The sequence below is a fragment of the Rattus norvegicus genome, chromosome 1 (assembly GCF_021556685.1).
Source record: "Rattus norvegicus strain SHRSP/BbbUtx chromosome 1, alternate assembly SHRSP_T2T, whole genome shotgun sequence".
Classification (NCBI taxonomy): Eukaryota; Metazoa; Chordata; class Mammalia; order Rodentia; family Muridae; genus Rattus; species Rattus norvegicus.
In genome coordinates, this window is record NC_141534.1 from 47913003 (window position 1) to 47927620 (window position 14618).

Below are 14618 nucleotides of genomic sequence, written 5' to 3' on the forward strand. Positions count from 1 at the left end.
CATTCTTGCCTTCTTACAAAGTCAGACCTGCTTAGTACATTGCAGGTCCCTATCCAGTGGTGAGCATTATGTAAGGCCTTGGGACACGTCTCCAACCCAGAGCTTCCCAGAGACCAGTGTTCCCTCAGAAGTGGGAACCTGGGATTCTGCTGACCGGTAGCACCCATTTTGGTAGGACTCATCCATTGTTTCTCTCATGCTTGATGTAAGCATGGCAAGTCCTCCCAATTTTGGGGACATGTCAGGAAGCATTGTGAGCCCCAGCTCCCTGCAGGCATCATTCTCCATTCGCACAGCTTTGGCCCATGCTCTCTGTGTCTGTGTATCCTGGAGAGGGCCGCCCTGCTCCCAGAGCTCTTATCAACAGGCCAGAGGGGCCAGGCCTGAGCCTCAGAGCCACCCATTTCTAGGGCCTCATTTAACAATGGCCTTCCTGATCAGTCCTCTGTAAGTTTAGAAAAAACACAGACTGGAGTGTGGATCAGAGGGTCTAATACCTAAGTGTCACTTCCTGGTGTTGGGCAGGTGGGGTTCTTCAGGGAAATGCAGTATGCAGATCCAGCAGCCTGCCCACCGGGAGCTACTGCTACCCTGAAATGCGGCCATACAGGGTCTGGCTTGAGGTGGCCTAAGTTCTGTCCAGCTTCCCGAGATAAAATTACTTTGGAAACTGGAATAAATTTCTATCTACTGTTAGCGATACTCGTTTTTCCTTTCTTCTTTAAACCCCAGGGCCCCTAAAATACTAATAACAAACAGATGGCCCACAGCCCTGACTAAGAAGATGTATGTATTCTCAAGCAAAACCTAGCTTTATGGGGACTCACAGAAAGGGTTTCATCTTACTATTCAGATAATTCAGCGACTCGCTGCTTCATGCAGAGGCAATCTGTTCAGTGAGAGGCCATTTATCCTTACAGCTTTCTGTATAACATGGGAGTATATTTTTCAGGGCATTGTACATTTCAAAATATTGAATTTTTAATAATTTAAACATTTATCAAGTTTTGTTCTCCACATTTATGCGATTTTATTTCCACGTTATGAAGTTGGATGCTACCTGATAGAAAGTAATCCCGAGCTGCTTCTGAGGGAGTGTCCAGGAGGCTGCATCATTAATAAACTCCTCAGATGATTTTGACAGGTGTGACAGCCACAGCTAGGCAATATTTTGCTCAGTGGTTCCTTACCAGTCACCTCCCCCACCCCCATCTTCAAGGGGGAAAAAAAAAAAAAAAAAAAACAGGTAGGCAAACCCGAGACAAGGAAGGAAGCAGATGAACTAGGGACGAGGAAGAAAGCAAGGTGTAAGGGTCTTGGTAAGTCGTGACGGAAAGTGTTTTAAGCTGGGAGACATGCATGAAGTCTTACCAAAGTATATCAGTGTGCCATGCTTGGAGCTCATCCTGGCTGGAGGAGGGGCTCACCTCCCTCCTGGAGTAGGCCAGGAGCCAGCTCAGAGACTGACCCTGTGCACATATGGAGTAGTGCACTCCTCATGCTCACTGACAGTCCCAGAGAAGGCTGTGTGAGAGAAAGGGTCTTCTTGCCAATGCTGTGAGGAAGGATGTTTCCCTGGAGATCTTCATGTAGCTCTTGTTGTGCTGTGTTAACCATGCAGTATGTATGGTTGCATATCTGCCACATATCAAATCTTCATGCAGGTGATGCTTGGGATGCAAGGGCAGGAGGATCACAGCGAGTTGAGGCTAGCCTGGACAACATAGTTTGTTCTAAGATAGTGTAGGCTGCAGAGAGAGCCAAAAAAAAATGTGTTTCAAAGAATATTAATGATCAATTTATGGACAATGTAGGCTTTCGTGTGTTTCAGAATGACAAAATGTCTCTATAATGTGGGATATTACCAAGAAAGGAACAGAGCATTGTGTTTCCCTGCCTTCTGGGAATGGTTGCAACTTTGTAACAAACCAAGAAAGAAGCTGAGAGGAGGCTTCACTTAGGTCCTGTGTTCCGTGTGTCCTTGGGAATGCATCTAATCTAGCAACCTTAGAACCTGGACCCCTTGTGCTTTAAGACTCATTTAGTTCTTCAGTTCCGGGGGGGGGGGGGGGAGCCAGAGCCTGTGCGTGGAGTGTGTTTACATCTTATATCGCCCAGACAGCCCTGGCTGTCCCTGGCCATCATGCCTGCCTGAACTTCACAACTACATCCCCGGGAACTGGAGAAATAGCAGTTCCTTTATGTAAAGCGTCCTGACCATGGTGTGGACTCTTCCCTGAAAGACAGAAGACACCATGGCCCGGAGACCACTGCCTGGAGGGATGGTAGATGTGGCTCAGCATGGTGATTCCTTTGACATTTTGGCTAAGTCAAAACTAAACATTTCAAGAAAAAGAAAAGCCACAGTAGGAAAGACAGTGTGATCATATAATGGAAGAAAAAACCTATGCTGTACTTTGTGTCAGTCCATCCCCATCCCCATGGTGGGGCAGCGCATGTGCATTTGCATGTCCAGGACGCCCAGGTTAAAGTACACAATAGAGAAGGAAGAAATTTGGGGACTCTCAAATGTCACATATGCTTATAGTCCTCTGAGTCTGATTATGGAATCAGTGCAAATTACTGCTGATTATTGTAATACAATTGGCTTAGCTCTTTCTGCTTAAAATTACTTTTGTGTGCATTAATGTGTGAAATGCATTAGTATGTAATATGTGTGGAAACATATTGCTATTCTTACTGCCAAAATGATATCCAGACATAACTTACAAATACTGGCAACACAGTCCACTCTGGCCTCTGGAGCGCAGGATTTGATAGAAGCCATGTGATATGGCCTTCCTCCCTCTCTGCAGAAGAGCCAGAGCACCCGACGTCCATGCACTGCACTGCTTTCCCCTCTTCAGCCAGGCCACTACCTCCTGCCTCGGCGGGCCCTGCAGAGAAGCCGCATGAAAGCAGCTGCTGCTCTGCACAGGGCTGTCTCTGCCGTAGAATCTACCACTCAGCTGCCCTTTTTTTTTTTTTTTTTTTTTTTTTTGAGGTTTCACACATTCACAGAAATAACACATTTTTAGCTGATCCCAATAGATTTTTCTCTGCAGCTGCATCACTTGAAAGGCTTTTTGTTCCAGTTCTTAAAGTATAAGTATGAAAGTAATTTCAAAAAAAAAAGAGAAAAGCATCTCAATTATGATTTGTGTGTGTCGTGGTGCCTTTAAGGACTGACTGAGCTGCAAACCAACTCCACAGACCCAGCTAGTGTGCCTGTGGCAGCACAGGGTCGGAGCACGGTACCGTGCACTGACGTCAACTCCAGGGCACATGGCAGGGTAGGCTTGTTTGGCAGGACCTACGGTCTCAACCTGCAGTGATGCTAACGATAATAACAAATTAGCACCGTGGAGCTTGCCAGCTAACTCACCAGAGCCCGCTCCTTCTCTCCCCGCTGTAATTAAAACTAATTATTTTCTAAAACCTAGTAATACATGAATATGTGCAGTGATCGTTTTGTAGTGGGCGATCTGCAGGGTCTGATTCAGGCTGGTTTGCTTTTCCTTCTTTCTACTTTCTACTCTGCCTGGCTGAGTCCACACTCACCATGGCAGCATCTGAAGCAGGTCCTGCTTATGAAACCTCAGAGTTCTGTCATCTTGACAGGGAGGGAGTGAGTGCAGATCGCTGCCTCAGTTTCCACTTGTTCTTTACACATGCACTCAGAACCTCTAGGGCAGGGATGTGCAGCTAGATGGCTCTCTAAGGGTCTATGGAAATTCAGCTCTGTTCCCTCAATAACTACACTGATTGCCCTCCATGGTTGGATTCTTCTTTTAAAAAGAAATCAAGCCTTCAGAGCATGTCTTTTGGTGTCTTCAATGAGTATGTATGAGTCGATTGTTGTCTGAAACTTTAACAGGGCCTAGATGGAGCTGGCTGCATTTCTTAGCTGAAGATAGGAAGTGTAGGTTGTATCAGGAGCTGCTATGGGCATTTATTTCATCTCCTATGGAGGGTTAGTAACTGTAGGCTCTGTGCCCGCTGAAGGGACAGCGGCCCACTGTAAAGTCATAGGGACCTTCCCCTAAGTCCTCATCCGGCTCCTCCTGTGCTGTAGACTAGACAATGTGAAGTAGCTAAGGTTTTGTGGACAGAGATTACTTGAGCTGAGGAAATAGAAGGCCAGACCATCTAGAGCCCCGATAAACGCAAGCTGCTTGCCAGCCCATGAGCAAGCAGTGCACAGGACGCTCATGTGGACTTGATGACTACTGCTTAAGCTGTGGTAAAGAGAAAACGATTATAAACTAGCCAGCGTCTGGGACTCTTGAGCATACAGAATCTGCCCCTCCCCCTGTGTAGCCTTTCTTTCATATATCAGTGTGCTTCAGGAGCCCATGACTCTTCTGATTGATTAGTCTGTTTTGCCCCTTTCTCTCCTTCAGGGGAAGCTTGGGTGCTGGTGCCTCACTCAGTAGCTCATGTAAACAGGGGTGCCATGGTACACCTCATGTGTAACTCGGATTTTCTCCTATTTTCCATTAGCATCTATGGGTCTTACAGATATGATGTCTCCCAGTGAGTCCAAACTGTCCGTGCCTCTTAAAGCAGATGGCAAAGAAGAAGGTGTGCCCCAGCCTGAGAGCAAGTCAAAGGTACTTCCTCCCTGCACGCCACAGTCCTCCCCGCACGCCACGGTCCTCCCCGCACGCCACGGTCCTCCCCGCACGCCACGGTCCTCCCCGCACGCCACAGTCCTCCCCGCACGCCACGGTCCTCCCCGCACGCCACGGTCCTCCCCGCACGCCACGGTCCTCCCTGCACATGTGTGCAGTCTTTTCTATCCTACTGCATATCCCCTGTGATGTGAATATCAAAGTTACTGGTTCTTACAGTGTTAAATCACCATGGGGGAGGGGAGGACAAAACCTACTTGAGAGGTGCCTGTGGGGGAAGCAAGGGATCTCTGTTGCCTGGTGTGGACCCTTGGAGTCATTTCTCTGCCTTTAGTTTGGAGCTTCTTGTTTTGGCCACCCACCTCAGCAACCACATCCATATTATTTTGCTTCCCTACCGTATTTCATAAATAAGGGAGATGGTGCTTTATCTTTCTTTCACTCTCTTACATATGGGTAATCCGTAGCTAGTATTCCAGTTAAGCTGGAGTACGCATGGTGGCTTTGTGGCCTTTCCAGCATCCCTCACAGTGACCAGTGACCAACCATGCTAAGAATACTTTGGTACTTTGGGGGCTGTGTGTGTACGTGTCTTTATATATACAGTTGTGATATATAGAGAGATACACATGCACACATACACAATTAGTCAGTTAAACTGGACGTACTTCTGTTTTAAATAAAGTTTGACGTAACTTTGTTGTTTTATTTTTGTTCCTCTCCCACAGGATAGCTACAGCTCTCAGGGTATTTCTCAGCCTCCAACTCCAGGCAACCTGCCAGTCCCTTCCCCAATGTCCCCCAGCTCTGCCAGCATCTCCTCCTTTCACGGAGATGAGAGTGATAGCATTAGCAGCCCAGGCTGGCCCAAGACTCCATCAAGCCCTGTAAGTGGCCCTGGTTGTTTGTCTCTCTTTGTTATTTTTGGATTTAGGGCAGATACTGAATTATGTTTTATTGTTTGGTGGTTTGCTTTGTAAAACTCTTGAGTTGTTGCTCCATAAAAAAGCTTTCTTTTAAATAAGTAATTACATTAGTAACAAAACAAATGTATGTGTAGCATAGATCTTTCTGGCATTATCAGCAGTTGCTCTGAGGTAAAGGCCTACCTCCACAAGGAGGTGTGCTGCTGCTTTGGGGGCCCAGACTCCTCCAGAAGTGTGGGCTGTGAGCCATAGAAGGCTTCTCTAAAGCCAGCTGCTGCTATTGGTGGGGACTAATAGAGGTCATGAGAAAACGGCACACTTGTCTCTCGGTTTAACTCTGTCATGGGCTGTTACATCTAAAACATAGTCTAAAGCTGCCTCCCCAAATGAATAAATATTGCAGGCGGGCACAGCATAGCATAACAACAGCCCTGCCTCGCTGTATGTCTGAAATTAACAGAGATTTGGAAATGTTAGTGCATGTGAATTTTTAGACTAAGAATGTGTGTGTGTGTGTGTGTGTGTGTGTGTGTGTGTGTGTGTGTGTGTGTGTATCAGAGCCATTAGGAGAGACAGGACCCATTCCACACAAAATGCTAGCAGTCTAGAAATAGGTGTGCTGTATAAATGACAGCAACGCTGTGTGCATGCCAGGAAATGCTCTTTGGTCGCCGAGTTGGACTTTACTCCTTCTAAAAATTTGCACTGTACCAATAAAAATAAGTAGTGTGTTACAGTGACCTTTTTCCTATACACTCATAGGGAATCAAAAGATCTTTAAAGGTTGTTTAAAAACCTAACATGCAGTTAGTGAACAAGAAACTTATCTAAGAACACTGATTTCTGTAAGACAGTGTATTAAAGAGCCCAGCTCAGGACAGGCTGGAGGGGAAAAGCCCCTGGCTGAGCAGGATCTGCCAATCTGGTCAAAACCCAGAAGAAGGCTGCTGTCAATCACCCACTCACTGAGTGAGACAGACAGAGCCCGGCGAAGAACTGGGGGCTGGAGTAGCCGTTAAGGACACTCAGCTGTAACCATTTTCCTTTTCAGAGCCAGGAAGGGTGCTGTGGGTGCTCCTCTTCCCTACAGATGGTTCTGACTTTGAGATACCCAGAAGGAGAAGTGAACCACCTCCGGCCAAACCCAGGAAAGAGAGAGCACAGACCTCTTGTTTTTACATATTGTTGTGCTGTTTGCTTTGAGTCTCAGAAGGCAGGCAATAGTGTATATTTTTTCCTTTTCTGTCTCCCTTTTTCTTTAGAACAGGAAAACGCATATGAATTAGTAATTCTAAACGAATGGGAAGAATTTAAATATATTTGCAAATCAGCTCAGTGGTGGAAAAGGATAATCTTTAAAACTTAAGATAACAATTGAGAGTGATCCCTGCACGTGAAGACCACTAATAGACTGTGAAGGAACTACTGGTGACTAAAGTCTGCTGGGTTTAAACTTCCACGCAGTCCCTTATCCAACATGGCTTGTGCAGAATTCTACATTCTAGCCAAATGCCATGGTACAAGCCAATAATCCCAGACTAGGGAGGTGAAGCAGGAAGGTTCCAGCCTGGGCTACATAGCAAGACCCTACCTCCAAAATGTTTTTTTTTCCTCAATCGTATTTAAATGTAATAGAAAAGCAAACTAAAGTATTGACCCTATTTTCTGATAATTATACTTAAAATGTAGTGATTTTCTCTTTTAAAAAAATCTTACCACATATATTATCTCTTTGTAGACCAGCAATTGTTTTGTGTTAAGAATTTACAGCAAACCCCTGGCTCCAGTGCTAAACAGGCGCAGGAGAAACTGTGTTTGTTGCGTAGAAAATGCCAGACTCTTGCTGTATGCTCTGCTGTGTGCTCCTTTCCAAATGAGTTAGCTCTTCAGAAGGGGGCTGAAGTGGGGAGGACACGGGGCCTCGTGCCATCGTTGCCTCGGATCGCCACGGGCATCCAAGTTCAGGAGTATCTCAGTAACTCTCCTTCTGAGATACCACCTCATTATGTGCTCAAAATTGCTCTTAATGCTTCCCTAGCAGCAGCCTGAGCCGGGCAAAGCTGCTATGGCTGCCTTGACAGTGCGCTGTGGACCAACACTGCTTTGTTAGGAAACATTCTAAAATATAAATAAACATTCATCCACACACATATACATAGAACCAAGCATATGGTAAAGACTGCAGAAGTGGAACTCTGCCTCAGAGACTTGAGGAAATGTGCGTTTAGCTTAATTAAACTGTATGCAAGGAAAACGTTTGTGGTACCATAAGAATATCTTGCTGTAAGTTTTCCCCCTCCCCAGTGGTTTTAGAACCTGGGATATAGTGTTCACAGCATAGAAGCAGGTCCAAGTGGCTCTTCAACAACTGCAAAAGTTCCTGGGCCTCCAGAAGGCCTTTCCCACTGTTGGAGGTCCTCAAGTGGGGACTAGAGAGATGGCTCAGAGTGGTTAGAGCACTGGCTGCTCTTTCGAAGGACCCAGGTTTGGTCCCCAGGACCCAGTGGTGACTCAACCATTGTAACTCCAGTTCCAGAGGCTCCAACACCTTCTGAGCTCCATGGCACTTGTCTCACGTGATATACATACATATGAAATAAAAGTAGATCTAAGAGAAAAAACCTCCTCAGAGGGTCCCAGCAGCTCGTGTCTAGGAACGAGAGAGACGTGTTTCATGGCAGCAGTAAGCACACGTGCTCTCTGTCGGGCTCCGTTTCTCTGCTCCTCTCTCGTTAGGACAGCAGTTGGCTCACCAGCAAGCCTTGGGCCAGGGAGAAGTCCACTGTTGCTCTCAGCTGCAGTCTCCTGTGGTCACCATGTTTGTGTCACACCTCGCTCTTTTGTCCTGTGCAGAAGATAATGAGTCTCTTAATTCTTAACCTGAGCACAGTCAGAACTTTCATGCATTTTTTTTTAACTACGTGCAAGCATTGATAGAACATGTCTAAGACCATTAGTGTGAAGGGTGCTGTGCTGAGTGGACGCAGAATCAACAAGCCTGGCTCATAGGTGGGAGAGCAGTCGTCAGCCCACTGTAGACAGCACTGCAAAGGAGCATTCCGGCCCACGCTGGGGAAAACTGAGCTGGGTGTAGATTAGCCAGCAGGCCTCCTGGGTTAGCACAGGCACCTACATGCTTCTGCTATGTGAACTGCTTTGGGAAAAAGGGAAGAGGGACAAGAACTGTCATCTTTGAGCTGGAGAGACGACTTAGATGCTGTACTTGCCAAGGACCCAGTTTCTACTCCCAGTAGCTACGGCCCAGGTCATGTGGCTCACAACTGCCTATAACTCCAGTTCCAGGTCATCCATACCCTACTTTTGGACTCAGTGGTCATATGTACACAAACACCTTAAGTAATTCTTATCTAAAGTAATTTCTAAAGGACTTGAAGTTTAAGTTCAACTCTGAAGTTAACCCTTAAAAGCTTTCCTTACCATTCTAACTGTGTCACCTCCCCACCCTGCCCTTCAGGACTGGGGACTGGATTTAGACCTTGCTGGACACTAGCACTAGGTTCTGCCCTCCCACCCCCTTTCCCTGCTTTATCTTCTTTTAATTTGAGACAGGGACTCAGTAAACTGTCCAGTCTGGCCTCAAACTTGTGATCCTCCTGCCTCAGCTTCCAAGTAGCTGGGAGAACAGACTTACACCCCTGGGCTCAGGTCACCCATGTTTATATATTTTATGTAAACATATTCTATGCCTCAGTGATCTGAGGGATTAACACTCCAGGCAGAATGGCTTCAGAAAATAGCCAGAAATAGGAAACTGCTACTTGCCAAGCCTGGAGTGTGGCTTCCAGAATGGTAGGCACTGGTACAGGGGCACCTGTCTCAGTTACGCTGAGAAGCTATAAACTTTATGTAGGGAGAGCTGGCTGTCTCTTGACACAGCCTTAGCTCCCCAGTGGCTCCAAACCCCACCTACTTGGAGACACACCTGTCTCCTGTCTGTGGTTTTCCTCCTTCCCCCTGCCCCGCCCCATTCTGCAGCAAGCACCAAGTAGATACCTGTGTTTTCATAAGGACATGTTTAATCATTTTTATTTTGAGGAAAAAAAGTAAGAATGTATTTCTTGGTGATGGGAACTCCAACATCAGGCATGAGAAGTTTGACCACAGGCATCTGTTCTCTGGGCTGCTAGCCTTTTCTTTTCCAAAGCACACAAGACGTCAATGGAGTCTGGTCTCCTGGATTCAGCACTGCTATCAACATGCCTATTTCAGCTTACTTGGTTTAGGTATTAAATTAAGAGTCTGGGTCCTTTTATTTAAAGTCGCAGTATGTCACTTAGGAAAACGCAGAGCTTGTGCCTGAACTCTAGCCTGTGTTGTGTTGCTGATATGTGATGGCAGCAGCTTTAAGTGTATTTTCTTATGCTCGCCAACTCACTGCCCTTCTCTGGCCCTTCTCCCCTCCACCCCGTTCCCACCCCTCGTGCCCACCACCACCTCCTCCTGACACCAGAAGTCCAGCTCCTCTTCCACCACTGGGGAGAAGATCACAAAAGTGTATGAGCTGGGGACTGAGCCGGAGAGGAAGCTGTGGGTCGACCGCTACCTGACATTCATGGAGGAGAGGGGGTCCCCCGTGTCCAGTCTGCCGGCAGTGGGCAAGAAGCCCCTGGACCTGTTCCGACTCTATGTGTGCGTCAAAGAGATCGGAGGCTTGGCGCAGGTGAGTCTGAGTGAGGGTGGAGTGCTGGAGGCAGGCCTTTGGGTGTGCTGTTCAGCTCTGGATGTTGTATTTGGTTCTGACTTCTCTCACAGAGGAAAAGCTAAGCCTGTAGCACAGTCCCTTCCTAGGACTCTGTAGTTTGTCAGAGAGAGCTACAGTTCCTAACTGCCAGCAACTCCTGTGGCAGAGTCACAGCTCAATGCCCTCATCTGTACTAGACCCTTAGACCTCTTTTTCCCAGGCAGCTGTAGAATTCTCTGGAATCTGCTACAGATTCATGGTAAATACTCCAGAAGTGTTTTACAAATGACTAATTCATCATGGACCAGATAAAAATCAAATTCACTATTTTTCTATATCCAGAGCAATTTATAAATTCAAACTGTGTATAGTGGGGCTTCCATAGTTGGAAGGTGGAAAGCCAGGAGTTCAGAGCTAGCCGCAGCTGTGTGAGAACCTGCCTCAAAAGAAAAGAGAGAGAGAGATCCAGTTGTAAGAGTAAAACCTGCAGCCCTGCATGACTACGGTACTGTGCTCACCCACAGAGCTGGGGGCTGGCTGAGTAGGCCACACACCCAGGTATAGAACTCAAGGCGATGCTCATTTTCTGTCTGTGCAAAACAACAAAAACAAGAGACACGGCCATTGCTTGCTGCCCGTCAGAGTGTCCCCGAGTCCTTGTGTCCTTAACACTCTACTTTGCTCGCACCATTATTTTCAGTGAGGGGTTGGTTGAAGTGGGAATGTACCTCACCTCACCATGGCCTTTATCTGGGTTTACTCATAAGGCACAGGTCACTAACCCCAAGAATTCATGAGGAAACTCATATATAACTAAGTAAATTGCAATAGAAGCCACAGAACCAACCGATGGCAAACATGAGCTGTTCCCATGGCTCCTGCCATGACTAGGGATGGCCTGTGAACTTTCTAAAGAGTAACCATCCAGATCCCAGCCCTAGATCAATGCTGTAGAGCTGGTCCCCAGAAGCCTAAGAGGCAGTTGGAATGAGGCAGCAAACACCTCGCCAAAGTAACCTGTCACCCTAAGTGTCCCAGTTCTGTGGTTCTGGGGTGCAGGGCACACCTTTACTAGTCCCCACCCCACCCCCCGAGGACTGAGGCCTATAACTAGATCCACTAGAACTCCGGTCTAACTCTGCAGCGTCCCACATACATCACACATGCCGGGTGGACCGCCTCTCCCCATCTCCCTACTGCCTCTGCTCCTCCCACTCTGCTCACCTCCTCTAGGCTAAACTCTAATGCAAATCTCCAAGACTAAAACACTAGCATCCAATCATCGGTGATGTGTGTTGCTCTGGTCTGGCTCCCTGAGTCACAACAGTGTGTATAAGCAGATTACACCAGCACACAAGCAACTCTGCAGCTTAGCCAGTGCACACCCCAGGGACACTCACGGTATTGCTATTACCAATGGTACACCCCTCCACCCAACAAACTTCCCTGACAGCTCAGATCCTAGCACTCAGGTTGGCCATCTCTGAAGCAACCGTGGCCTGCTGTTTGTACCCACTTCCGCTGAGTACTGAAAGAGGTGTTTCCCAGAGCAATCAAGCAGTGTGTTTATTGTTGTGACTATTTAGTACTAAGTGAATGGATGTAAAGAGCCTCATGCCAAAGTTTGGATCCAGAAATTCATTAATTCATCACCATTACAAGCTACTCAACATAGCACCCATCCAAAGGCACAAGCTTCTGTCTTCCTGAGTTATTTGTGTGTTCATGTTTCATTCATGACTTTAAGTTCTCATAACCCATTCTAGGTAAAAATGAGAAAGTTGAAGCAATGCTTTCCCCCAGCGCGCGCACGCACACACACACACACACACACACACACACACACACACACACACACACACACGTCTTCTCCTGGAACGTTGATAAAAACCCTATAGGACATACACAAACCTGTGTCCCAGCTACTCAGCTGCTGGCCCATACTCCAGCCAGTAGCAGGGGGCACCTTCTGTGCCCATCCCACAAGGATCCTCAAGGATGGCTTCATGGGAGACGGTAGCCAGGGTGGGTTGGTCTGTCTGTCTGTCTGTCTGTCTCTCTCTCTCTCTCTCTCTCTCTCTCTCTCTCTCTCTCTCTCTCTCTCTCTGTGTGTGTGTGTGTGTGTGTGTGTGTGTGTGTGTGTGTGTGTGTGTGTGTGTGTGTGTTGGGTTCTCCATTCATCCTGGGGCTCAGAATGAGGAAGCTCTTACTCAAGTCTATAGGAGATGTAGCGGGCAGAAGACCCCAGCAAGTGGGCGTTTATGTCACCATCAGCAGGCTCCTTAATGGTTTTATAGCTGTAAATGCTGTCTGTGTGCTGCTGAGTGGGAGTGATGAGCATTAGTTAAAAGAGGCAAATGAAAAAAGTAAGCCAAGACATGAAGTGCTTGTTTGTCTCCCGGCTTTAAACAAGCCACTTTGCTGCGAACCAACCATCCTGTCCGTTTTTTTGCTAGGTTAATAAAAACAAGAAGTGGCGTGAGCTGGCAACCAACCTGAACGTTGGCACTTCGAGCAGCGCAGCCAGCTCCCTGAAGAAGCAATATATTCAGTACCTGTTCGCCTTCGAGTGCAAAATTGAGCGTGGGGAGGAGCCCCCGCCTGAAGTCTTCAGCACGGGGGATTCGAAGAAGCAGCCCAAGCTCCAGCCGCCATCTCCTGGTAAGTGACAGTGCTACAGCAGCCTGAGCAGCTGCCCTGGGACCAGGCTCAGGCCCTCCCCGAAGGATGGAGTGCCACCTCCCTGTTAGAGCATGAAGCGGGGCACACCTGCCTTCTTTCTTCTCATCAGAGTAGACCTTAGAGTCCTGAGTCAGATGCCTTTGTATGTAATACAGGATTGAAAAATATCCCCTCTCTCTGGATAGGAGACATCTTTGTGAACCCCATTCTGGTGTTTTACAGTCTGGGTGGCGCCACCTTCAGGCCCACCTCTTCTGTCTGGGCCACTCCAGTTTGTACTTTGGAAAAATAAAATAAAATCTGGACTTAGGTTCTGCTGTTTCCTGTCCAGCAAGGTCTCACCTGAAGGGAATCCGTGTCAGTGCTATAGCAAAGGCCGGCAGGTGCCATCGTGGGGACCATGTCTGTAAGCAGCTCCTTCCTGCCACTCCACCCACACAGTTGGATAAGGTCACTCTTCATGCTCTCCTCTGGCCTACCCCCTCCCTTAGACTTTAAAGTGTGAAATTACCACATACTGTGAGCTGGCAAATCCAGTGTTAGGGACAGGGAAATTGGACCCATGCTTGGGTCTGTGTGGTAGGCTCACTTAGGTAAACCCCACCATTTCTGGTTTCTAGTCACTGGTCATCACAGATCCCATTTAAGGCTACTTACCTGCAGCAATGGTGACACTCCTGCCATTTCTATATAAGGTGGGGCCTGTCCTGAGGCCAACTGAAAGCCCAGGTTTGTTGAGCATAGACAGTGTCTCATTCCCGGGATGCAGGTGCAGTTTACATGTCCCCAAGAGAACAAAGGCAGATAAGGAACCCAAAGCTACCCAGTGGGGCTGCAAGAGGCCTACTTGGGGATATTTGACCATGCGTTGTTCTCTGAATTCACCTTAGCCTAGAAAGAAATGCCTTTGAAATAGGTCCACTCTTGACATCCAGAAGCCAAAGAAAGAATTCTGTTCACTTCTAATGATTCTCTGCTGACTTGTCAGCATCAAGAGCAACCAGCCGTACACTGCCTGCCAATCCTTAGATAGAGGTCCAGTTCTAAGAAGGAAATCTTCCTAGAAAGCCTCACCCTTAATGATCCCAAACGTTGACCACTTGGGGCATACCTGAACATGGGACAGGCTAATTCTAAAAAGCACACATTACATTCAGTTCACAGACTGAAAGAAGTGATCTGTGAACAGCCCTGAACTGTTCTTCCAAAATAACACCCTACCGGGGTACAGGGTCCAAAGCAGTGATGTCTGCAAAGATCTAAAGATGTTTTTATTTGTCAGGAAAGACCCTGTGTCCCCAAATGGCTTGCACTCGTGTGTGGAGAATAGCTCTCCCAGCATGCCTCAGTCTCAGAACAGAAAGCCCTGCTGAGGCACAGATCCTGCAGAAAGTGGAGGCTGGTTCTCTGAACGGCCAGCACCTTCCTCTCCCCAGCTTAGAACAGCTGCCTTTATGGCAATGCTGTCATTCAACTGCACAGCAGAACTAGGCTGGGAGCTGTACCTCTTGGTGCAGATGCAGCCAAGGTCCTGCTGTGACTGGGGAGAGTGGGAGGAGCAAAGCTTCCTGGTGTTGACTGTGAGGTCAGCGTTCATTGCAGAGACACCATACACACAGCCCACGCAGGGGACAGGGAGCAGCAGCAGCCCTGCAAGCATCAGACAGCCTCCCT

The 14618-nt window shown here is 47.6% G+C and overlaps 1 protein-coding gene across 11 annotated transcripts in view; it reads left to right on the forward strand.

Annotated features, from left to right (window-relative positions):
* Arid1b (AT-rich interaction domain 1B) overlaps window positions 1-14618 on the forward strand; it is a 356041-nt gene that overhangs the window by 319992 nt on the left and 21431 nt on the right. For all 11 annotated transcript variants that reach the window (XM_087642968.1, XM_087642981.1, XM_087643042.1 and 8 more), the window contains 4 exon segments: window positions 4504-4613; window positions 5363-5521; window positions 10032-10241; window positions 12719-12923. In XM_087642968.1, coding sequence (XP_087499094.1) covers window positions 4504-4613; window positions 5363-5521; window positions 10032-10241; window positions 12719-12923 — 684 coding nt within the window.